The sequence below is a fragment of the Sciurus vulgaris genome (genome assembly GCF_902686455.1).
Source record: "Sciurus vulgaris genome assembly, chromosome: X".
NCBI classification, from domain to species: Eukaryota; Metazoa; Chordata; class Mammalia; order Rodentia; family Sciuridae; genus Sciurus; species Sciurus vulgaris.
The window spans coordinates 23458487-23485797 of record NC_136471.1 but is presented as its reverse complement, the minus strand read 5'-3'; the positions used below and the strand labels follow the sequence as shown (position 1 = coordinate 23485797).

General features: G+C 34.0%; 1 protein-coding gene across 5 annotated transcripts in view; it reads right to left on the bottom strand.

Annotated features, from left to right (window-relative positions):
• Nucleotides 1-27311, bottom strand: part of SMARCA1 (SNF2 related chromatin remodeling ATPase 1) — a 72188-nt gene that overhangs the window by 25881 nt on the left and 18996 nt on the right. For all 5 annotated transcript variants that reach the window (XM_079123352.1, XM_079123353.1, XM_079123354.1 and 2 more), the window contains 9 exons: nucleotides 22946-23055; nucleotides 21119-21345; nucleotides 20086-20207; nucleotides 17242-17394; nucleotides 15311-15443; nucleotides 14412-14560; nucleotides 11944-12063; nucleotides 6104-6214; nucleotides 5732-5845 (listed from right to left, as the gene is read on the bottom strand). In XM_079123352.1, coding sequence (XP_078979478.1) covers nucleotides 5732-5845; nucleotides 6104-6214; nucleotides 11944-12063; nucleotides 14412-14560; nucleotides 15311-15443; nucleotides 17242-17394; nucleotides 20086-20207; nucleotides 21119-21345; nucleotides 22946-23055 — 1239 coding nt within the window. The remainder of the gene's footprint in view (nucleotides 1-5731; nucleotides 5846-6103; nucleotides 6215-11943; nucleotides 12064-14411; nucleotides 14561-15310; nucleotides 15444-17241; nucleotides 17395-20085; nucleotides 20208-21118; nucleotides 21346-22945; nucleotides 23056-27311) is intronic.

The following is a 27311-nucleotide window of genomic DNA, read 5'->3' as shown; positions in this document are numbered from 1 at the left end:
AGTGGTTTAGTGCCCCTGGTTTCAATCCCTGGTGCAAAAAAAAAAAAAAAAAAAAAAAAAAAAAAAAAAAAAACAGCTACTAAAATATTTAGAATTTAAAATGTTTCCAAATTCCTAAATTTCTTTATCTCCTTCCTACAAAAAATTTCAATAGCCATCATTTAAAAAAAAAATTCACTAGTACGGCCACTACGGAAAATAGTATGAAGGTTCCTCAAAAAACTAGGAACAGAACCATCACATGACTCATATGACGCAGCTATCCCACTCATCAGTATTTACCCAAAAGAACTAAAGTCAGCATACTATGGCAATACATAAATATGCATAGCAGCACAATTCATAATAGCCTAGTTATGGAACCAGCCTAGGTATTTGTCAACATATTTAACAGATAAAGAAAATGTGGTGTATACATACACAATGGAGTTTTATTCAGCCATAAAGAAGACTAAAATTATGAAATTATGTCATCTACAGGAAAATGGATGGAATTAGTCATTATGTTAAAAGGGAGAACAGTGGGATAAAATAAGAGGGTAATGGGGAGGGCAAGGGGGGTAATGGGGAATGAAAACAATCAACAGATGTTATGTATATATGCAAATATGTCACAATGAAACCCTCTATTCTGTATAATTATTAAGCACCAATAAAAATTTTAAATAAAATTTAAAAAGAACATTCACTTTTAAACTCATGAGGTTCTTTACCAGCAACAAGTTTCTTAGAATGATTTCAAAGTGCTATATAAGAATTAAGTAGAGGGAAGCTGGGGTTGTGGCTCACTTGCCTAGCATGTGTGAGGCACTGGGTTCAATTCTCAGCACCACGTGTAAATAAATAAAATAAAGGTACATTGACAACTACAACAATTTTTTCAAAAGAATGAAGTAGATGAATTATAGATCAAGAATTCTGAACGGGGGCTGGGGAGATAGCTCAGTCAGTAGAGTGCTCACCTTGTAAGCACAAGGCCCTGGGTTCGATCCCCAGCACCCAAAGAAAAAAAAAGAATTCTGAACAGATACCCAGAAGGCATCTGTAGTACTCGTACTCTTTGTCTTACTATGCCTCAGAAACACAGTATGTACATTAAAACCTGTCTTTCAACCTCAATTATAATTCGGATTTCTAATCAAACCCTAAGAAATTTGTGATTAAAAGCTGGATTCCATAAAGTAGTGAAAAACTTTCTTGGGTCTTGTTTCTTAGGAGTTTATCAAGCATTTCATGGAAACATGGAATACCGAATTAAATGTGACAGCACACAAAATCAAAGTACTAACCTGAAATCATCTCACCATATTTTAGTTCTAAAAGTGCCAACTAGGTGTCCCACTATGACACACTACCAAAATTTACAAAGATTATATAACTTATTCCATTTTTCAAATGTTTATATATGTCTATAAAGAATTCCTATTGGTGATAAATGTTAAAATGTTCTACAGCTTTCTTCGGCTTCAAATACAGCAATACTCTTTCACTGCAGGTTTTAGATTTGATGGAACTTGTGGGTACCCTGCATTTTTTATGCTGCAATCCAAATTTCAATTAAGTCATCCTCTTCCAATGTAAAGATTTTAGTGATAAGTGATTAAATGCAACTCCTCAACAACTCTAATCAACAAGAACAAAGAGGCTTGTGAATATGCCCAATTAGTAACACAGTCAAAACTTGGAAGAATTGAAACATAATGCACTGCTAGTCACCAAGTGATTAGAGCAAAACAAATACTTCTCTCAGCTGCAAATAAAACAAAACTCTTTAACTCTGGATCTTATTATCAGCAATATTGCTGTGACCTTGTTGTGCTATGGGAGGAGAAACAAAATAGAAAATAAAAATGTAAATAAGCAGACTCTCAAAAAATACCCTTTGCCAAATGCTTCAGAACTAGTGGGCCCCTTATTATCCCATCCAAATCACTACACAAAGTAAGACTTTGGGGACTCAAAATAGATAAAACATAACATGAACCACAGTGCCCCTAACTGGACACTTATCTCCCCTTAATCAACAATCATTTAACAGAAAGGGGTGGGAGAAAACCATTTTTGAGAATCTGACTGCATATGAAGAATACCAGGTAACTACTACAGTAGTTTTGTTCATCTGAGAATAAACTAGTGCTCCATTTGTTCTGTGGCCCTTACGAGTTTTCTAGAGGTACAGGGGAAAAAAAATCAATGCTAGATATCCCCTGAAAAGATTATGTCTAATATATATCCCATCATCCTTGAAGCTTCTGCAGAAGATTATCCCCTGCTGATCTGTCTATACTCTGAACTCAAACATGAAACCCACTCAACTGAAGAATACACTTTATCTCAGGTCCATAGTTCCTGGTAAAGAGCAGAAGAGACAAGGTTCGGAAAGGACCAATATCTAGAACATATTTTTGTCTTATAAATCCTCAGCTAAACATGCATATGAGGGATCATGGCAAGACTTAAGACAACGGATAGTCATCTAGGATGAGGCTGAAGAGAGCACAAGGCTAGGAGCAGAGTTAGTAGCATTCCAGTTCCCCTGCTACCATTGCCACTGCCACCACCAAGTTCAAACTGTCATTATCTTCTCTCATTTTGATATTTCAAGAGCCCCCTGGCTAGCTTCCCTAAATAAACCTGCCATTCTCTGCATTGCAGCCATAGTGATCTTTTAAAAATGAAAATCTGATCATACTTTACTACTTATAAACTATATAACCTTGAGCAAATTATTCAATCAGTCTATGCCTCAGTTTCCTCATTGGTTAAAAAAAAGGATGTGGTTCCAGGGCTGTTTGAGGATAAAAGAGCTAATATTTATAAAGAATTTGAAACAATATGTAACACAAGTAAAACCCAAATAAAAGTATCTGCTATTATTGTCATTTTTACCTCCCACCCACCTCCCTGCCTTAAAAACATCGCAACAGTTTGCCTTGGCTCTAAAGCTAAAGTTCAATCTTATTATATGACCTATAAAGCTCCATGTGATCAGACTCTACCTCCTCATCAGTTCTTCCCCACTCACTCTCCTTCTTGCCAGCCCTAGCAACACGGGTCCTCTTGCATTTCCAGGATAATGACCTTCTCCTTTGAACCTCAACATATTGGCACAGGAGTTGTCTCTGTCTGAGATTTTCTCTCCCACCCTTCACATGCTCATTCACATCTCCGACTTCAACTTAAATGACACTTCCTCAAGGAGCACTGCCCTGATCTCCCAGTCCACATTAGACACCCTTGTTAAGACTCCCTAGCAGCACCCTTGGTTAAGGTACCAGACCACACAAGTAATAACATCATTACTCTGAAGTATTTGTGTATATCTGTCTCTGTCATTGGCATGTAAATTCTGTGAGGTGAAGAACCTTGTCTTATTGTTTTATCCCAAGTAACTGGCACAGCACATGGCACAGAGTAGTGCTCAATAAATAAGTAGTAAGTGGCAACAGTCCTCCTTTCACTCATTCTCCTCCTGACACTTCTTTCTGAAAGGTGAGGAAGAGGAAACAGGCTACCTTCCTTCTCCCACTTATCCCTTTTGTCTCATCTTACACCTTCTTCTTCTCCCTCCTCCTTTATATCACCCTTTGCAGCTCTCCCTTCAGTCCCCATCTTCTGAGGTTTCCTTTCTCCTCCATCTTCTTCCAGCTGGCCACCACCCAAAAAGTCATTCTAAGACCTGACCCCTAACCACAAACTGCCTGTAATGAAAGGCACTGTTTGCATTCAAACCAGATCTGTGGCCAGAAAATGGTGGGTACTGTAATTACCACAGGGAACAAAATTTCAATATCTCCAAAGAGGCATAAACAGCTCTATCATCAGAGATAAAGTTTTTATTGCTGTTACTTGACTACTACTTGGCCCACCTCCCAAATGACAAGTCACACCACTATAAACACAATCCTTATTTAGGGCTGCAGAAAGATGCAGGGTTATATCACATGCAGAAATAACCCAGAATGTCTGAGTGGAAAGAGCACAGCATTTGAATACTGAGAACTGGATATGAGACCAGCACGCATGACAACCTTGTTAGCTATGTGACATTGAACGACGTATTTTAATCTCTCTGAACTTCACTTTCTATATCTATCATATAAAGATGATAATACCTACTTTATGAGGTTGTTAGGAATCAAATGAAGTATGTTTTAAAGCACTGTGCAAATTATTTAAAAAGTACACGAATATTTAGCTTATTTCTAACTGAAGTCTAACATTTCAAGTCTCGCTAATAACAATAAAAGTAATAGAAAATAATGTTCTAAACCTAAAATTATTTAAACCTTAGATGTATATTTGTTTCTCATGAAATTAGCTACTTTATTACTAATTATTATTATTATTAATTTATTGTGCATTTTGAATTTTTGACATGCCTGTTTCTCTTGGTATATCACTGTTTTCAGTTTCTTTGAAACTAGTCTTAGGCCTGTCTCAATGTTAAACCATATTTTAATTTATTCTTCTAGAATTTCCTAAAGGAGGATTTTTTTTTTCCAGTACTGTTAGTATAAATAGATTCAAATTTGATCACGAGATCATAACTAACCACTTTTAGTCCCCTTAAACTTTTCAATCTTACTTGTATATTTTTAAAATCACAATACATACATATCAAGAAAGACCTTTTTTATTTGTTCTCATTCAAAGATTGAAGTTCTCACTCTGGACAAATAATAGAAACACTCTAGAGACCCACTCAACTTCCAAAATATAAACAAAGTAAGTATTTTATATACATGAAGCTTCTGTAGGCACATTCCAGCTAAAAAGCAAAATAACTGATTGTAGTTTCAATTGTGATAAAGTTTCACAAAATAAATTTTAAAATACAACTTCCAATTCATAAAGCAGAAAACGTCATAAAATTATAAGTGTTAATATTTCTACAACTTTATATTAGTGACGTTTATACCTTCCATTGTCCCTCCATTCATTAGGATGTCAATTTCAAAATACAGAAATAACTTTCTATGTTTTCTCTCTCAAGTATGTTGTAGTATGACAAACATTAAATTGCACTCACTAAAAATCACTTCCTATTTACTACCTATACAAATAAGAATTTTGAACTCTAAAAAAACACTTTAAAATTGTGTAATTCATTATTATGTTTATCAAATTTTAACACCTAAGGCAACCACAATCTACCAACTACCAATGGGATTTTCATCAACCTATGAGCAGTAAGCACAAAAATACTATTTCTTGATACTATTAAGGAAAATGATGAAAAATTTCCTATCATATATTAACATTCATATCTAGTTGAACACATATCTTATTCTTTCTACGTATTATTTCATATTATTTGACCATTCAAATGCTAGCATTATTAAAAATAATGTTATTACATGTATTTCTATTTTGAAATATTGGATAATTCTCCATTAATCCCTTTTAGTGATGATCCTTCTTACATGATTCATAGTTTCATGCTTTACTTCTACTCAATTCTCCTCTTTGTTTTAAAAACACTCTTTTTATTTACTCTTCTATTCTCTCACATTAAAATGCAACATCTAGTCTAGCTTAATAGATTACAGTATCTTAAAAGATTATTATACACTAATCTAGGACTGGGTTGAGGCTCAGTGGTAGAGTGCTTGCCTACCACATGTGAGGCACTGGGTTTGATCTTTAGATAAAGGTATTTTGTCCATCTACAACTAAAAAACTTGTTTTAAAAATCGTATTACACTAATCTAAAACATTAAAAACTTACCTTATAACCTACTGTCTTCCGGTAATAAAGAATTTCCTTTTCCAAAAGCTCAAATAAATGAGGTGGGAAAAACTGAAAATCCTGAACATTTGGCTGTTTTGGAGGCCGTGGAGCCTGTAAGAGGAGAATGAATTACCTATACATTTGTTTTCATGAATTATATGAACTGAACATATTATCTTTTACTGTTTTTCATACATGGGGAAATAAATACAATGGACTCCATTTATATGACTGGACTATCAAGAACTTTTTGTATTGCTATATTATAAGGACTATGATTTGGCAATAATACAAGTAAATCTGAATCACAGACCATGTTATGATAGAACTCCACAACAGGACATAAAAACTGGCCTTGTTCTGTTTTACCTTTGGAATCTTTGGCTCACTGACACGCAAAGCCTCTCTAAAGTAGGCATCCACTGCGTAGTTTGCTTTGCGTTCTCGTTTAGGAGGTTCAATCCATTCCACCATACCAAGCTATACACAAGAAGCAAGAACAGGAGTTTAATCATCCAAACTCTTAATCACCATCAAGTACATTACGGTTATAAAAGCATGAGAAAACCAAAAGAGAAAAACCCAAAACTTGCTTTATAAATCACAACTACAGGTTCAAAGTTCCACAATCTTGACCTTGTACTGTACACCAAGTTTAGGTTCAAAGATGATTCTCTTCTCTTTTTTTAAGTAGTTCAAAAATTAGTTCTTCCTTAGTGATTGAGAATAATGTGCAAAATCTGCTGAGTATTTTATGTTGCTTTGAATAAATATCTAGTAACTAACATAGGAGTAATTTTGATTCTGGTAACTATGTTAATATATGAATTAGAAAATAGATGAGAGGGATAAATAAGTCATATCAACATGACAAACATATATTCCCCTTCAAATCAAGAGAAATACTAAAATAAGACCTCCTAGAAAAATAATTTTGTTAGAGTTGGAAAAGTCAACAGAATCAGAAAGACATAGATTTGAATCTAAATTCTACTACTTTACCTGCTGTACAGCACTGGGGAAATTATTTTCTCTGTCTTTAAAATAAGAAAAATAATACCTACCTTGAAGATTAAGTGTGATCATATAGGGACTGGGGGTGTAGCTCAATAGTAGAGTGCATCCTTAGTATATGCAATGTCCTGGGTTCCCTCCCCAGCACCAAAAATGTGACCAAATATATGATAGCATTAGGTAAATAACCAAGAGTTAAATGTGAGGTATTATCAAACTTCCAAAGTAGTGTGAATGATAATTTGCTAATATTATAAAATTCTACCCCATCATCAGCTAGAAAATACATTTTAGTAGCCAATACACAACACTGACAATACGAAGTTCTGGATTCTGGGGAATGATTTTCTAATTAATATGTTTTTCTTGATTTCACAGTGCCTAGCCTAGTGACTTTACATAAAGTAGGCCATTACTGGCCCCACCCTGATCTTATCTAAGGGTTGAATTCCAACCGTGGCATTATGTTTTAGGAGTGGATGATAAACTAAGATGACCAGGATGATTTGAGATCTACAAACTCCCAGTGTCTGGAAAAGTAAAGACTAAAGTCAGGCATAATAATGGCATTCACATATGGAAAAGTGAAAAGAACACAGTTCTTCGTTGGTTCATAAGATTAAAACCAATTTGGAAAGTTACAAGGATATAGACTGCTACTCAAAATAATTGAATAACCATGATTAAATACCTACGGAATTGCCCCAAAATCACTGTTGAATAAAATAATCTCTTTCATCATCTCAGCTGAAACAGCAAATACAAAACAGTAAAAGGAACTATCCTAAGAGGGTTAAAATTCCCAATACTACAGTGTTCAGAGTTGGATATCTGTCCTAGATACTATAAGGAGAATTTCATAATTACAAGAAAGGTTAGAGTAAATGACCTTTAAGGTCTGTTCTAACTATAAAGGACTATGAGATGTGGACCTTACAATGTGATATTTCAGTAAAATGAGAAATATTCACAGCTAGGGCTTGGGTGTAGCTCAGTGGTAGAGCACATGCCCATCATGTGTAAGGCCCTGGAATCCATCCACAACACCAAGTATTTTTTTAAAAAAGAAATACCCAATATACTGAAATGAATTTTGCTGTTCATCCCCAGTTGTGAAGTGATTATAATTTTTAAAAAATTTTATAAATAACCAATATTTTATCTTTCTTGATTAAAGTGAAAATAAATTAGTAACAGTTTAACTTTCTAAAATTAATGTATTTGGCCATTTAACCAATACTTGTTTGAAGGTCTTGGTATTCAAATTTGAAATAAGCATTAAAGGCTAATTCCTGAACTTTCAAAAACAGAATAAATCTTACTGTTAGTTTTAGAAAAGAATACATTAATACTAACTTGTTCACGTAAATTTCTTGAGGATTAATGTAAGTCATCCTACTTAATTTACTAAATGTGATAATAAAATAATGAAACTGGTTCTATAAATCATATATGAAAATTGACCTCAACATATAATTTCCATGATTATAAACAATATTCCTTCAGATTCTCAATTCTCTTCAAAGGACAATTTGAACATAATTTAAGAGCTTATCTAGAAAATATGAATGTACAGAAATAAAATATAACCTCAGTTCAGAATATTCAATTTTTTTGATTTTGGACATTATTATTATTACTGTCAGACACTCAATTATAAAAATACAAAACATAATTATTAAAATTTCTGTGTAACTGTTCATCATTATTTTACCAGAATTAGAAACAGGAAAACTTCTCTTATTAGAAATAGACAAGTATTTCACCAAGACCAATTTTCCTCTAAAAATATGGATGGGACTAGGTATGTTGCCCAGTGGTAGATTGCATGCTTAGCAAGTAGGAGACCCTGGGTTCAGTCTGTAGCACTATAAAAAAAATGTGGGTAAAAAGCTCCAATGATATTTAGTCTAATATTTTTCCATTTTATAAAGCATTCCTAGTTATAATAAGCCCACAGAAATAATTGCAAAATTAATAAAATGCTTATCACATAATTAGATCTAAAAAGCATACTAGGAAGGCAATTTTCACCCTGTGCAAACAGGCCATCACCTCCATCTCAGCAGGATAAAACATAGGCAGTCTGAGTTAAGATTAGGGATAACATTCAGACAAATATAAGAAACAAAAAGCTTTTCAGAAGCAAATGACAACAACAAAGCATTATCAGCATACTAACTGCCATGCAAACTAAAATGGTTCACACTTCCTTTTCCAAGAACTAAGAATGCAGCTTTTTCATTTTAATAAAATTCATAGCTATCAGTTTATAAATGTAACAGCTTTATGATCCCATTTGAGAAATAAGATAAACAATGATACAACTGGATTATAACTTGAAAAAATAAACATCCATGAGTCCACTAGGTGTGATAGCACGTTTGTAATTCCAGATGTTTGTAATTCCAGCAACTCAAGAGGCTGAGGTAGGAGGATTGCAAGTTTGAGGCTAGCCACAGCAAGTTAGTGAGATTCTATCTCAAAAAATAAAAAGGCCTAGGGATGTAGCTTGGTAGTCAAGTGCCTTGGGGTTCAATTTCCTGTACACACAAAAAAATCTATGAGTCCATACTTATATAAATAAGTAAACACATAAATAAATTGGGGAAAGGGACAGTTCTTCCTTATAGAAAAATTCCAATTGCCCAAAATACAGATGGAATAAAAGAAATACAAAATTGTCATTGGGAAACACCACAATAATAACTGTTGCAGGCAAACTCCAACAATAGATGCCACAATCAGTGGGTAAAAGTTTCAGAACATTCCCCACAAGATATTTATCAATTAAAAATGGAAAATGGTAGCTTTATAGGGGAGAAACTAAGGAGACATTCTCAACTAAGTGAAGAAGGTTAACATCACCAATAATAAAATATACTGACATCATATATGCCCTGAGAACACAGCATCCTTTCTGTGGCATTTTTGCCAAAAATGCATAATCTCAGTCAAATCATGATAAAATGTCAGACAAACCCAAAGTGAGAAACAAATTACAAAATAACTAATGAATATTCTTCAAAACTGTCAAGACAAGCAAAAAATGATGAACTATGGTAGACAAGGAAGACACAGAGAAACAAAATTGCAATGTGGCCCAAGAGAATAAGAAACAAGCCACAGACTTGGAGAAAATATTTGTAAAAGATTTATCTGATTGAAGGACCATTATCCAAAATATACAAAGAACACTAAAACTTCGAAATTAAGAAAAGAACCCAACTAAAAATTGGGCAAAAGAAAAAAATTAAAAATGGGCAAAGACCTAAACCAAAAAAGATATATAGATGATAATTAAGTATTTGAAAATATGTTAAAATATGTCATCAAGGAATTATAAATTAAAAAGACAATGAAAAACCTCTACACACATTAGAATGTTGAAAATCCAAAAACGCTGACAATATCACATGCTGGCAAGGATGTTAACGAACAGGAATGCTTATTCACTGGTGGTGGGAATGCAAAATAGTATAGCCATTTTTGGAAGACAGTTTTGCAGTTTCTTATAAAACTAAGCCTACTCTTACCATAGGATCCAGCAATCATTTTCCTTTGGATTTACCCAAAAGAACTGAAAATTTATGTCCACAAAATATCAGCACATAGATAATTATAGCAGCTTTATTCACAGCCAAAACCAAGATATCCTTCACTAAGTAAATGGACAAATACATAAACAGTGGTATACCCAGACAAAATTTCTCAGTGCCAAATAGAAAAGAGCTATCAAGTCATGAAAAAACATGGAAGAAACCTAAATGCATATCACTAAATGGAAGAAGTCAATCTGAAAATGCTACATATAACTCCATGATATTCTGGAAAAGAAAAAAAACATGGAGACAGAAAAAGGATCAGTGGTTACAGTGGGAGGGGTTGGGAAAAAGCAAAGGAGAATGGGCAGAGCACATAGAATTTTTAGGTCAGTGAAAATACTCTATTTTATAATGGTAGATATGTCTATGCATTTATCAAAACCCATACAATATATCACACCAGTAGAGAACCCTTATTTAAATGACAGACTTTGGGTGATAATGATGTGTTAATATATGTTCATAATTATAACACATGTACCATCTCTGGTGAGAATGTTGATGGATCTGGGGAGGTCTGTGTATGTGGGAAAGACAGAGGGTATTGTGGAACTTTTTGTACTTTCCACTCAATTTTGCTGTGAACCTACAACTACTTTAAAATAAATTCTATTTTTTAAAAAACTGCAATGTGGGATCCTAGATCCCCTGGAATAGGAAAAGGACAAAAAGGGAAAAATGAGGGTTAATTTCCCAGATTCAATAATTAAAACATACATATAAATTGTTTCCATTACAAAAAGCTAAAAGAAGAATACTTGTGAACTCTGTACTTTTCTTACAACCATTCTGTAAATCTAAAGTTGTTTCAAATAAAAAGCTTTAAAATTACAGCCTTAATTTCAGTTTAAACAAACAAAATAGGCAAAACCCTCACTTCTTCAGCAGATCCTTCATATCCATGCTGCATGCAATAAGGCATTATTTTTCAAAATAGACCACACACAACATTTAATTAACAAAATGTTGGCAATATTACTCCTCATATAGTTAATACTAAATCCCAGGCATTGTTCTAACTACTTTATGAATATTAACTCATTTCTTAATCATGATCACATTCTAACCTGCATTTCATGGATGAGAAAAGTGAGTATCCAAAGTCATTCATTTAGAGAGTTGAGATTTCAGTCCAAATTGGGAATTTGACCACAATCTTGTATTACTTCTCAATAACAAAAGTAGTAGTACAGATTGAACACACTAATCTGAAAATCTGAAATCCAAAAATGTTATAAAATACAAAACTTTTTAGGAGTTTTTGGAGCATTTCAGATTAGTGGTACTCAACCTGTAAAGTTTAGGCAAATTTTCTAAAATTTGAAAAACTGCAAAATCTGAAACATCTCTGATTCCAAACATCTCAGAAAAAGGACACAACCTGTAGCGGCTACAGCAAATATGATAATGATGATTATGAGGAGGAGGAGGAGGAGGAACTAAACCAAATATATTAAAGGTAGCCCTTGCATGAGATTTTTTTCATCTACATCAACTTTATATCAGAGTAATTTACTAGACAAGTGCTCATGTTATTTTATAATTATCATGGGGAGAAATGCTGATTTAATGTTTGGGAATAAAAGTTACCTTCTGTTTTTCTCTATAGTCTTCTCCTTCAAATTTGTACAAACTTTGTTCAATATCCATTCTAAAATTTCTTAGAGAAGACTCTCCCATTTTCTGCAAGCGTTCATTCATCTCTGCAGTCTAAAATTGAACACATTGAAATGAAAGAAATTATCAATATACTACTTGTGAAAATATGTGAATTCTCTACCTTTTTAAGTCAGGTTTTGAGATGAAATATCCAGTCCATTAATTTACAAGATAAGAATGCAATGCTGAATAAAATTTGAGTATCAATTTGAGTTGTCCTGGGCTGGAAGTATAGCTCAGTGGTAGAGCACTTGCCTAGCATGTGTGAGACCCTGAGTTCCATCCCCAGCACCACAAATAATAATAATAATTTGGGAATATATAATAGAATAATAATAACAATATTATTATTATTATTGTTATTATTATTATTACTTAACTTGTCCCAAGTATTTTGAATATTTAAGTGGTGCTTCCTAAGTATTCTCACTTAGGCTTTCTTTAAAGTATTTTATCACCAAAGATATAGAAGTCACATTATAATTTCCATTGTATAAAATTTTTGGCAGTACTGGGGATGGAAGTCATGGCCTCATGCATGCTAGATAAGCAATCTACCACTGAGCTATATTCCCAAACCCTTTTTTAAATCCCATTTTGAGGCAGGGACTAAGTTGTCCAAGTTAGTCTCAAACTTTGATCCTTTCCTCAGCCTCCCAAGTAACTGGGATTACAAGTGTGTGTCTACTGTATAATTTTAATGAGACAAATAGTTAATGCTAAAATAAATGCAAAGTTGAACTAAAGCAACACATTTTACATACTGATATGAAACACAGTAACACAAGACTGTTCAAAAAGTTGGATATGACCCCAAATCAAAACCCTCTAAAAACTAATTTAACCTATTTATAGGATACATAGTTTCTAAGGTTTGCAGTTTGTCCCCCAAAGGTTCATGTGCTGAAAGTCTGATCCCTAATATAATGGTACTAAGGTGGAAGAACCGTTAAGAGATAGCAATTAAGTCTTTAAGGGGGCTTAATGCTTTTCTTTTAAGTGTGAGTTAGGTCTTAAAGGAGTATACTCTTACTCTTGTGGGACTAGAATAATTACTATGAGAGTGGATTGTTATAAAACCAGTTCAGTTTCCTCTGCCTGCTCCCTTGTTTTCTCTCTTGCAATGTAACTTCTCTCTTTCTCACATGTTTCTACCATGTGCTGCTTCCTGCCTCCACAGAAGCCAGTGCCAGTACCATGCCTTGGACTTCCAAATATATGAGCCAAATAAATCTTTTTTTCTTTATAAAGCATCCAGCCTCAGGTTTTAGTCCAATACAAAATGGACTAAAACAATCATGAACATGTTGAAAAGCACCACGGACACAGAATCAACAAAATCCATAGTATGAGTAACTCAAAAGGCAACAACCCAATTTCTTCACCAAATAAACTGGAAAAGAAAAATATAGAAGTTGAGGAGAACCTATAAGTTAAAAAAGATATAATACATCAATTAATGGCAATGTATAGGCCTTGTGTGAACTGACTTTTTTAAAGAAAACTTTAAAAGTAAAACTATTTATTAAATAATTAGAAATTTGACTACTTTCTAGATAATTGATATTAATAAAGAATTGTTGAGGCTTCTCAGGTGACAGCAAGATCTGGCCTTGCAGAAGACGTGGAATTTCATCCTCCATTTCAGTGCTTCAGTACTCCTTAACCTCCAATCCCCTCAATAAAATTATTTGACCCCCCAAAAAATTATTGAGGCTTTTCAGGTGGGAAAATTACATAATAAAATTTCTAAAGAGTCCCTATGTTTCAGAAATACATAGTGAAATATTTATAACTGAAATGATATATCTGAAATTTACTTCAAAATACTCTAAGAAGGAGGAAAATTAATTGGGAATGTGAATACAGCAGGACTGGTTGACAGATGTTGGAAATTAGTTGTGAATACATGGAAACTTATTATACTATTCTGTCAACTTTTGCTTATACTTGAAATTACCCATAATTTTTTAAAAAGACACATTAAACATAAAATTGTGACTCTGAAAAAATGTGTAATATTTTAACAAATAATGCTTTACTATATCACTCAATATTTACAAAAGATTTTCAATTAACATGGTGTATCAGATTAATTAATCACAAAAAATGAGTCCTTATACATGTTATTAAATACAAAATGTACTTGGCTTTTAAGTAGTCTTTTCAATAAGTATGAGGTATAAGATCACTTAATTTTAAACTCTGGCACTTAGTCTTTAATAAGAAAATATTGTTTAAAAGCCTAATCTGTCCCTAGAAATAAATCTATAAGTTCTTATAGAGCACATGAGTTATTTGAAACATGTAGTTCAGTACAATGCAAATGCAGTAAGTGTGTGGAAATGTGTTGGTTTTAAAGCAATTCATTATAGATATGAGATACTATCTTAACTAACCTTCTTTTCCCCTCTTTCCAGAATAGTTGTAATGTCTTCATCTGTTAGTTCACTCTCTTTAGAAGCAAAAACATGAGTGGCTCCATGACGTATCATTTGTAACATTTCTTCTTTTGCCAGCTTGTTAGATTGTTGATCAATGAGTCTTCCTAATAATAAAAATTCAAATTATATTCAATCAGTTATATTTCAAAGAAAGCACTGCATAATAGTTAAAATCAACTGGGTATGGTGGCACACACCTGTAATCCCAGGGGTCATGGCTGCTGAGGCAGGAGGACCATGAGTTCAAAGCCAGCCTCACCAACTCAGTGAGACCCTAAGCAACTTAGTGAGAACCTGGCTCTAAATAAAATATAAAAAGGACTGGGGAAGTGGTTTAGTGGTTAACCACCCCTGGGCTCAATCCCAGTACCAAAAAAAGGAAAGTTAAAATCAGTCACTATTATGTAAACAATACATTAAGCAGCTTTATAGAACATCATGACTTTTAAAGTTGTTTATTTAATGAATAACTTACAAGTTTTTTTTTCTACCATACTATTTCACAATGAATTTCTTTCTGTAAAGTTCATTTAAAACCCAGAAGGACAGAGACACTTTTTGTGTCCAAACTTTGTTTTGCAAGGAAAGGTACTCTCTAATACACTTTTTAAAACCTTTAGAAACTACACATTTTATCTGCTAAATAATATCCAGTACTTTAAAAGGCATGCTATTGGCACTCTAATCATAAACTACAAGGGTTTCAATTAGGAAGATATCCATTAGCATTTTTAACTGACTTTTTTCTCTAAGTTTTCAAATTTTGGTCAACCTTTATTAGAAGTGATCTCCTTTGAAGAAAACTCTATGTGTTTTAGCAAAAATCACATAATTAAGTTTATACATATAAATACCTTGTTGTATAACAATTGAATCAAGTCTCAGTTTTATCTCAGCTCTCTCTACAATCCTTTCTTCAACAGTGTTATCAGTGATGAGACGGAATACACGAACTGGCTTCTTCTGACCAATTCGATGGGCTCGATCCTAATAAAAAGATTCCTACTATAAGACACTGGACACTCTGGATAAAATTTAGAGTATAACCATCATACACTGTAAAATTCTGAAAATAAAATTAGCTCTTATCTCTCTAGATCTGCCACTTTTGAAAGTAGGGTGATGAATGTTAAGAAAATTTAAAGACTCCTGGGAACACAGAAATGTGCAAATATTATACCATATCACCAGTGGGAAACTTCCAGGAGAACAGAAGGCAAAGCACCTTTAAGATGAGGACAAGAAGGAGTTAAAAAGTTCCTGACTGAGTTACTAAGTTACTTTAAGCCACTAAACACAAACATCTTCCACACTAGTTAGAAGTTTTATATGTGAAAAACTAAGTTAGTTAACTAGGGTGGTTATGTGGTGACTTTATCTCATCATCAAGCAGTTCTTTCTGCGTACCAAGGCAATTCAGAAATATGCAGTAAAAGGGTCATAAAAATTAATGGGATATTAATATCCTTATGATACAGTGGTCTAGAATTGGTCTTATGGTTTATCATTGGCAAAGATGACAAGGTGGCAACCTCTGGTAATATAAAAACATTGAGGGAGAGTGTTTCTAACACACAGAAACTAATAGAGCAAATAGGTGGAGAGGGGAGAGTAGTAGAGGGGAAAAAATCAAAGAAACAAGATTCAAAACAGCCCTTTTATTCAATAGGAAAATGCTATAATATAGTAACGATGTTTCAATAAAGCACATTGAAAAAGAATGCAATAACTTACACATATTTAAAAATTTAAACTCCGACCACTAAGTCCTGCAAGACTTGCTATACTCTTAACACTTTCAAGGAAATGAAGTGCTATCACCATTAAGTTTTTTTAGTTCGCTAATACCATAACTTAATGGGGTTTAATCCAACTTAGTTATATCAAACATGTAGTTCAATATCATGCTAAAGTAGTGATAATCATGACTCAGCATAATGATTTTAAGATATCCCGATGGTTAAATATTTTTCAGTGAGACTCTATTATAAAAGGAAGGACTTGTAAGTTAAACTTAGCTGGCATATGACTTCATTGCTTCCAAATAGATGCATCGTCCCATTACTTTCCAAAAAGAAGCATTATCCCATTATCCTATTACTTCTTAGAATTTTGGATATGTAGCAATTTTGCATCTTTTAACTTCTAAAATTAAGGTTCTTAATCTTAAAATGTGAATCACATTGAGAGAAGTTGTAACTCTACTTCAATAAATGAAACTAAAATATCAAAGAGGTTACCTTTAATATCATTATGAAAGGTCAGAAAAATAGCTTCCTGAAAAAAATTTTAATTGTGAAATAGTTTTTGGATAGTGTCCTTAAGCAGTACATGCTTTTCTGGAATATATTACTTTCATTCCTTTTTACCTTCTCTCTCCAATTGTTTTATTATGAAAGTTAAAATCCAACCTCCCAATGCTAAAAAAAAACTGACATTTTTGTTTCATCATAAAAGACAAAACTGACACATAATGCTGAAATTGGATTTAGGGTGTGTTTATTTTCATATCTTTTGTTTCTTTCAATTAGCACAGCAACTTTATTTCCTAGCATAATCTATCATCTACAAAACTTCCCCAAAATCATTACCCTTTAATGATAAATAAAATATTTGTCCTATATATGTAACAGTAGCATTCTGAGCTATGATAAATTCCTGACATTGGGCTAGGGATGTACCTTAGTAGTAGAATGCTTTCCTAGAATGCACAAGGACCTGGGATCAATCCCCTGTACCACCAAAAAAATAAAAACAACTCCTGATCTCATTAAAGAATACTAACCATAGCTTGTAGATCAACCTGTGGATTCCAGTCTGAATCATAGAGGATAACCACATCAGCACTTGCCAAGTTAATTCCAAGACCTCCGGCCCTGGTACTCAACATAAAGATGAATTTGCTACTATTAGGAGCATTAAAGGCCTCTATTGCTTCCTTTTTTAATGAACAAAGGAAAAGAAAAAGAAAAAATCAAATTACAATACCAGAGTCTTGAGAAACAAACATTTTTAAACGGATACAGGAAATTTTATACACTTTATAATCGTCTCTATAAATATACTTAATATTCTTCCATTTTCAAAAATATTTAAGCATTTTCTAGATACTGCACTGTGTGGATGGCTATAGAATATCCACACATAAATGAAGCCTCTAATTTCTAAAAGCTTATACCACGAGATAAATTTAGAATGTTCACAGACACATTTAAGCAATCAATAATTCATTTACATTCTAAAACAATAGCAAAAATGTTCTAATTGACTAAAAGCTAAAATACATCTGGGAGGCAAAATGAAGAAATATCAACTTCATTCCCATTAGCTTATGAAGGAATGATAAAGGTACAACTTAGAGATCAACCAAGAAAGTTTAGAAATGGAATGAGAGCAATAAAGGGCAAGGCAAGAAGATTTATATCAGTATGAAAACAAGGAACAAATAGGTAAATAATGAGGAAATCAGAAAGGAAATTCCAAGGATAGTAAGGAATCTTAAAAGTTAATAGTATATCAATATCCGCTACATAAACATCTCATACAAATTGGAAACACACTAACATTCCAATATACTCCATTATGTATGATCTGTCAAAATATATATATGCATCCTGTCATGTACAACAAATTAGAACAAATAAAAAAACTAATTAAAAAATATAAGGCAAAAATGAACAAATGATTCACCAAACAAATACAAATGGATAAAAATATAAGAATAATATTTAATCTCACTAGTAATCAAATAAATATAAACTAAAATAACAAAATACCATTTCTGAAGCTTAATAACATTCAAAGTTGATGAGGGAGCAGGGAGACAGGCACTCTCATACATTGCTGCTATGAGTGTAAATTGGTACAGACGTTCTGGAAAGCAATTTGGCAATGTGCAGCAAGAGCCTTAAAAATGCTCATACCCACTGACTCAATAATTTCACTTCTAGAAATGTATCCTAAGAAAAGAGATGTGCACTAAGTTTTACGCATAAGGACTTTCACTGTAGCACTACTTAGAACAATCAAAAACTGAAAATGAGCTAAATAATCAATAATAAGGGGATATGTTATTTATAGTACATCCAGAGGATGAAATATCATCCTTAAATGGCTTCTATAATAGTTTTACTGACAAAGGTAAGTATAATATAATATGGAGTAAAAAGAATCAGGAGAGTGTGCTTTATGTATAACATGTATAATAATCAATTACTTATACATACTATATATTCATAAAAAGAGTGGCCAGAAATACTTCTTTTTCCAAATTTCCTTCATCATTAACATATGTATAAACACAAAATGAAGGAAGTTTAAGGAACGGGCTGTCATGGTCAAAGTTGTAGGCAGAGAAGGTGATTCCTACTTCCATAGTGAGCAGAACTGGTAAAAAGGGTGTGAATCACAACTCAACTGTTTATTATATCTGTGATTCTGGCCAAGTATTTAACCTCTCATAGTTTCACATGGTGAAAATTATGCCACTACTTCACCTGGGCTGCTGAGAGAATTCAACTGGAACTTTAAGTTGCCTAACTTACAGTAGTTGCTTGACAAATGTTAGTTTCTTTCCCATAGAAGTGAGAAGGACAATTAAGTTGGAGGATGACCAGAGGCTTGGCTACGTGAATTTAACTGTACTAATGGAGAAAGGGAATATCTGAGAATTACTGAGAAAATGTATTTCTTCACAGCTGGCACACAATCGGGTAAGGAATCCAAAGTGGTCTTCCCCTTATTAGGAAAAGAGATGAAATGATAGTGGGGACAACATAATGGAAAGCAGGGCATTTCCAGAAAAAAAAAAGAGTATCTCTGACTTTGCCATATTTAAATTTAAAAAATTCAATACATGTAATTCAGTCTCTGAAGGGAGATCATTATTTGAATTTTTTTTTAAAACAACTAGATTTGGACAGGAATAGGAAATGAACAGAGAGATTGGTCACAAGTACAAACTGGCTACTTGAAGTCAGAAAGGGTTTAAAATGCTTTGAAGCCATGAAATTTGTGAGAGATAATCTAAAAACCTATAAGAATTTCCAAATTCAAGAAAGATCCTAAGTGCTAGATAGGCTTACTAAGTGACTTCTTCCTAGAAACCTTTTAGTGTTCCAACATCCAATTTCATGATAAGCAACTGTACCTATGCCGTCATATTTAATTTTTACAAAAGTTCTAAAAAGTCAAGATATTCCCTTTACAGATTACTATATTCCACGAGTTTTAAGGTTGCTCATAAACCAGCAAAATCTCAACTGTAAAACTCACAAATGGCAAGGTCCTCCTACAGGAGATAAATTAGGAGAAGAAAATGACACAGAATCAGAGGTCAGAGAGCAAGCTGACAAACAATAATCAAAAGGGTCAAAGATAGCAGGAATTAGAGGAGAAAAGGATGAAATGGTACAGTGTCCTGTAGCTAAATGTGTCTTTGAAGACTTTAGAAAGAATGATTTGTAAAGAGTTGATGGAAAAGACAAGTTGAAAGTCAGAGAAATGGTAACAAAATATTCAATACACCCAAGTTAAAGAAAAGGCAAAAGTTCAAAACTACCTAATGATGAAAAACACTATGTAACTGAACTCCAATTTTTGAAGTCTTGTTTTATTTTCTCTTCCTCACCTCTCTTTCTTCATGTGGGGTTTGTCCATCCAGTCGACAATACTCATAACTACGCCACATACAATAATCCTCCAAAATGTCAAGCAAGCGAGTCATCTGACTGAAAATGAGAACCCTTGAACCTAAAACATTTCATTGAAAAAAAATGTATATGACTTGTGTAAACTAACTTGAGTTACAAAATGAAAATTAACTAGTATGTACAATAAAAATATACAGCACATAAACACTCCATTAAACACACACCATAAATTTAGGGATGCTACACATAATTACACATTTGTTGAGTTAGACATTTTTAATGTCTTTAAACATCCTCTACACATATTGAAATTACTTGAAGCCTACCTTTTCTTTGTCCTAAGGACAAGCTATGAATCCACATGATCTCTCACTGGACAACTACAATAGTCTCCCAACTAGTCTCCTGCTTCTGGTCTTTCATCCTCAGTAGATCCCCCACACTGCTTCCAAGGTTGTCTTTCTAACATATAACTCTGATCACAACACTCACCACAGCCAAATCTTCTATGGCCCTTCTTCTAACTTTAAAATAAAAAGTCTAAACTCCTAAAGGCATGGCTTAAAAGACCTTCTGTAATATGGTACTATTCATCTTCCCAGATTTCACCAGCTGGTGCTCTATGCCAAATATCATAAGCTATCTCCACTTCCCTTCTTTCACACCTGATTCACTGCCCTAGAAAACTTTTTCCCTTTTACTAATGGTTCACTCCTACACATTCTCCAACACTCACCTTAAACATCATCTCTGTGAAGACTTTCCAATTCCCAGTTCCTCAACATATTATAGCACTTATCACAACAAACTAACTATTCCTCCTCACTACACTGTGAGCTTCTCCAAGGCTGAGACTCTAATTCATCTTCGAACACCCAGGATATAGGAAAATTCCTGGCAAATACTAAGTACTCAACAATGTCTGCTGACTGAATAAATATGGAAAATTTTACTCGTAGACAAATCACTAATATGAATTATTCCATAGTAGTATAAAAATTCATTACTCACCCTGTTCTTTGAGTTTGGCCAACAGTTTATCCAGAACAACCATTTTACCACTGTTACTGACAATATGCTCATCTGTGGTATAAGGTGGACCAGGCTCAGCACCATCAAACAAATATGGATGATTACAACACTTGCGAAGCTGCATCAGAATGTTTAGGAGTCGCATCTTGTCCATTTTGCCAGCAGAGTTTAAAACATCGATATCTTTCATCAGGATTTTTGTGTACCTAAAATTTTAAACTATAATTAATCATCCATTATTAGAATGGTTAATGTCATAAAGAAATGTTCCTCTGGCAATCAGATTCAATTCTTGTTCATAGAAAAACAACAAGATTTGATTTGAGGGCTGGAATATAGCTCAGTGATACAGCACATGCCTAGCATACACAAGGCCCCTGGGTTCAGGTCCCAGAACAAAAAAAAAAAAAAAGATTTCATTTGAGACTAAACAGTTATCAGCAACACCAAGATTTGAACATTTTAACCCATATGTTTGCTTACAGACCTGTTTTATCTTTCTCCTCTTTTATTCATTATTACCAACAACTTCCCTCAGCTGATAATTATTCAATAATTACAATATTTGCTGAAAACTGGCATCCAACTTGAGTTAAAAAATATGTTTGCACCGGGCAAGGTGGTGCATGCCTATAATCCCAGCGGTTCTGGAGACTGAGGCAGGAAGATCACAAGTTCAAATCTAGCCTCAGCAAAAGCTAGGCCCTAAGCAACTCTGTGAGACCCTGTCTCTAAACAAAATACAAAACAGGGCTGGGGATGTGGCTCAGTGGTTGAGTGCCCCTGAGTTCAATACCCAGTAATCAAAAAAAAATGTTTGCACTAAAAATTTTATGATCTCAATTTCTTATACCTGTCTTTACAGGTCTTTTATTTTTCTGCTCCTGGAAACATTTTACATTATCTTTTTTAGACTTTCACTCAGGCAAAAAAGAGACCTATGTAAACACCTATCCAATACTTACTAATAGCCAACATGTACTGGGTATGAGTGTCAGGTATTATGTCAAGGGCTTTGAGTGAATTGCCTCACTAAATCTTCACAACTCTGAGGTATCTACTGGTATCATGCCTATTTTACAGATGGAAATTCAGGCAGGAAACAGAAGATAAACAACTTACTCAGGGCCACGGCAAGGGACAAAGCAAAATTCGATCTTAGGTCTGAGTTCAAAGACTATCTCTTCATACTGGCTTATTAGTAGACAAATGATTATATATTTTATATATGATCTAATTTCTAAATAAGCACATGTACTTCCTTTAGCAAAACTGTTACATTATTAACATGTTCTATATATAATTTCTTATGACTCCTTATCAATTTCTGCTTGCTTGTATTCATCAAACCATTCAAGCTTCACTTTTTGTAATACCCCCATCACTGTTTTAATCATCATCTTTATAATTATCATGGTGGTTATTATTTTCACTGATGGAAAGCAAAAGTACCTAACAAGTGTAGCTGTAACATTATCCCCTTCAATCCTAACATCATCCTCATAAGCTAAGTATTATTATCTCCATTTTACAGAAAGATCACTTAGGTTATTTAACTTGCCCAAGCTAAATGGCTATGAAGAGGAAATACATGGGATTCAAACCCAGATTTATAGACTATAAAACCACTACTCTTTCCCAAGGGTTAAATAAAATATTCATCTGTTTTCTATTAAAATATATGAACTACAAAACTTACCATAAATATAAAAATGTAATTTTTGAACTAAAGGCATAATAACTACAAAGCTAATTTTTAGTAAATTTTATACACAAATAAATGATAATGGAAATAAAAGAGCTCACCATTCTCGTTGCATCTTACTTAGTCCCAAGTAAATTTTTATTTCCTTTTTAGGAGGCAGACTCTTTTCTACATCAGTTTTTATACGACGTAACAAAAATGGTTTTAAAACCTAAAATGTGAGAGATTTTATAAAAGTGTATAAAATGTTTAAAAATTAAAACTATGCATCTTATTAACGATACTCTAATGTGTAATTTACTTCCCACTTCATAATATGATAAACACTACCAACACCCGTTGCCAACTTTTTCAGTAAAGAGCCAAGTTAATAGCCAATTAGAAAATCAGAATGGGGGGCTGGGGTTTTAGCTCAGTGGAAGAGGGAATACATAGTATTCATGAGGCCCTAAGTTCAATTCCCAGCACCATCCAAAAATAGGGAACCTAAATTAGTCATGATTTGATGACACAAAATATATTAAAGACAATATATATTAAGACAATAAGACTATTGACCATTGAATAAGCACCAAAGAATTCTTTTTTTAAAAAAAAATGCCATAATGTGACAAGATTTTTAAACTTAAGAGGAAATCTGAAGTTAAGAGCTCTAATCAAAATTCTCTAAAAATGAAATTAAAATGATGATCAGTTCAAAGTAGTTAAATAAATGAGGAAAAATGATTCAATGTTAAGGAAGATCTGGATGAAAAGAGAAAAAAGTCAGTGTACATAAGGAAGACAGATTCTATCACAAGAAAATAATAATGTTCTAAACCACAGAATACCTACCCACAATGTGCTAGACATGGAACCTTAAAATTTATATATAGTATACTTCTTAAAATAAATCTTTGAGATAAATATGATTATTTCAATTTTAATAAGTTCATTGCAGTCATTTGCTAATTAGTGGAAGCAGAATTCAAATCCAAACTAAGCTAACTTTATAATCAACTCAGTTCCTGATTAGCTAGAATTTAATTTTCCCAACTCTGTTTCTTCATTCATTCATCCAAAAAATATTTATGGCTAGCATATATAAAAAGTATTTTACAAGGGGGATAATGATACCTATTTCCAAGGCTGCTGTGGAAATTTGTGGTAGTAATGTACAGAGATTTATCATGGTAGACATTCAATAAACTGTAGCTGTTATTATTTAGAAATCTATGGGGGATAAGGAAAAGAGAAGAGTGAAAATAAGACTTCTGGTGTCAGATTTGGGGTTCTTAAACTTATCTAAGAGAGACTATAAGAAGTTTAATCTGCCCATAAGATATTTCAGCAAAAAGACTAAGAAGGTAAAAGAATATGAAAAGTATAGTAGTCCCGCCAGGCACTGATGGTACCAGCCTGTACCAGCAACTCAGGACGTTGAGGCAGAAGGATCAAGGTCAGCCTCAGCAACTTAGCAAGACCCTGTATCAAACTAAACAATAAAAAAGACTGGTAAAGTAGCTCAGCAGGAAATACTCCTGGGTTCAACTCCCAGTACCAAAAACAAAAGAAAGAAAACAAAAGAAATTACAGTAGTCCCCTGTTATCCACAAGGGATACATTCCAAGATATACCCCCAACATAGTGGATGCCTAAAACAGGTTGTACAGGATCCTATATAAACTATGATTTTACCTATGCATACATTCCTATGATAAAGTTTAATTTATAAATTAGACATAGGAAGAGATTAACAATAATAAAAAAATAGAACTGTAATAATATATTGTAATAAAAATTATGCAAATGTGGTGCCAACACGTACAAAATTTCTGTTTTTAGAAATTTCAATTTAATAATTTTCAATTGTGGTTGACTGTGGGTAACCGAAATCACAGAAAACAAAAGTGAAGGTAAGGGAGGGGTACTATTTAGAGTTTAGAAAAGAGATATGGGCAAGAAGTAAATTTGGGAGTTACCAGTATATAGGTAGAAGGTGAAACTATGGGAGTAAATCTCTAAAGAGTTTCCAGCATGAGGTGTAGTTAGCAGTATCAAATACTACAGAAAAGCCAAGACAGTGACCAAAAGGTGTACCCTTAATTCAATATCTGAAAGTCACTTCAAAACACTATGTGAGACTGGATAGAAACCAGTGGTCAGTGGGTTCAAGACTCAATAAGTTAGGTAGTAGACATGGTAGTAGAGTGGTAGTAGACCACTCTTTCAAGAAGGTTGGCCATCAAAGAAATAAGAATCACAGAGCTGGGCACAGTGGCACATGCCTGTAATCCCAGCAGCTTGGGAGGCTGAGGCAGGAGGATTATGAGTTCAAAGCCAGTCTGAACAAAAGTGAGACACTAAGCCACTCAGTGAGACCCTGTCTCTAAATAAAAATACAAAACAGGACTGAGGATGTAGCTCAGTGGTCAAGTGCCTCTGAGTTCAATCCCCAGTACCCCCTGCCAAAAAAAAAAAGAAAAGAAAGAAAGAATGAATCGCAGAGATACAATATTAAGAGAGCAGTGTCATATTTATGTAAGGTCTGAGTAGTTGTGGGTTTAGAAAAACTGAGCCCTTGGCTCAATGGACTACAATCGCTCTGCTGGGCATTTACTAAAAGAAGGGCTTCCAATTGTACATATTCATCTTCTGTAACTCAGAAGTATCTCTCAAGGATCTGAGAGCTATTCTCAGGAATGTAACCATCAAAAAAATAAGACCTCAGTCTCCAAGACTCCATGGGAGGACAAAATCCTAACTTTGATAATTACCAGTCAAGTGACACAGCTGGCCTAGTGCCTAGTTTCACATATTCTAACCACCATTATACTTTTTACTTCTGTGACTCTGAGACCCCATGTTTCCCTTTAGTTACTTGCTTTCAGTTGGTTTTATAAATCACTAATTCTGCTGGGCAGAGGCATCCCCACGCGTAGGTAGAAGGGGAGCCGGTGTTGGCAAGGATGTGGGGAAAAAGGTACACTCATACATTGCTGGTGGGACTGCAAATTGGTGCAGCCACTCTGGAAAGTAGTGTGGAGATTCCTCAGAAAACTTGAAATGGAAGCACTGTTTGATCTAGCTAGCCCACTTCTCGGCCTATACCCAAAAGGACTTAAAATCAGCATACTACAGTGATGCAGCCACATCAATGTTTACAGCAGCTCAATTCACAATAGCTAAGCTATGGAACCAACCTAGGTGCCCTTCAACAGATGAATGGATAAAGAAAATGTGGTGTATATATACAATACAATATTATTCAGCAATAAATAAGAATAAAATTATGGTATCTGCAGGTAAATGGATGGAGTTGGAGAATATCATGCTAAGTGAGATAAGCCAATCCCAAAAAACCAAAAGCCAAATTTTTCTCTAAGTAGATGATGATACATATTGGGGAGGGAAGAGGGGGTAAGGGAAGAATAGAGGAAGGATGGATTGTGTAGAGGGAAATGAGGGGTGGGGAGGGGGCAGGGGGGAAGGAAAGATAATGGAATGAGACAAACATCATTACCCTATGTACATGTATGATTACACAAACGGTGTGACTCCACTTCGTGTACAACCAGAGAAATGAGAAGTTGTACCCTATGTTTGTACAATGAATCAAAAAATAAAAAATAATAAATGACCCAAGGCCTATACATACAGAGCATGAAATTTGCATTATTCCCTGTATTAAGGTAGACAATTCCAGAAAAATAAAAAAAAAAAGATGTTTGCTTGATTAAAAAAAAAAGAATCACTAATTCTGGAGATCACATAGCTGAGCCATGTATTATTTGGCTCCCACTAGCTTTGTTGTAGATATAACCTCTGTGGTACTGCTTATGATTATAACTGTTGCCTAGGTTACCTTCCAATTGAAAGCTACTCCTGTTAAAACCACTGACTCTTCACTTGGACCTGTTTTGGTGTGCACTGGGTAACCTTTCAACACCAGGAGGCCAAAAACTCCCCTCAGATCATTATAATGCCACCATTTTCTGACCATGAGTCCTCTGAAGAGCCAAGAAGTCTGATTATGTATGCACAGACCACTGATCACTTCACCTCCAATCACCTTTCCCCATACCTCAGAACACCCTGCTTCTTTATCCCATAAATATTCCCAAAACTCATCCTCAGAGAGAGATTTGAGATTTGGGTCTGCTACCTCCATGGGCTCAGACACCTTGCAAATAAACACTTTATTTTTTGCAAAATTCATTATTGCAACAACAGGCTTACTGTGCAGAGAGCAAAACAGGCTTAGTTCAGTAACCCTTATTAAATTGGGTTTCAATTTAATAAGGAAGATACCTGATTGTGTTTATGTGTTCCATCCAATATGGAGAGAGAGGTAGAAAATTTAGTCAACTGACAGGATAAATCAGAGGGGAAAGTCCTTAAAGGACCAGAAAAAAGCCCATAAGGAAACAGGAAGAGGTAGGATCCAAGTTCACATAAAAGAATTAGCCACTGACCTGAGAAGGTTAA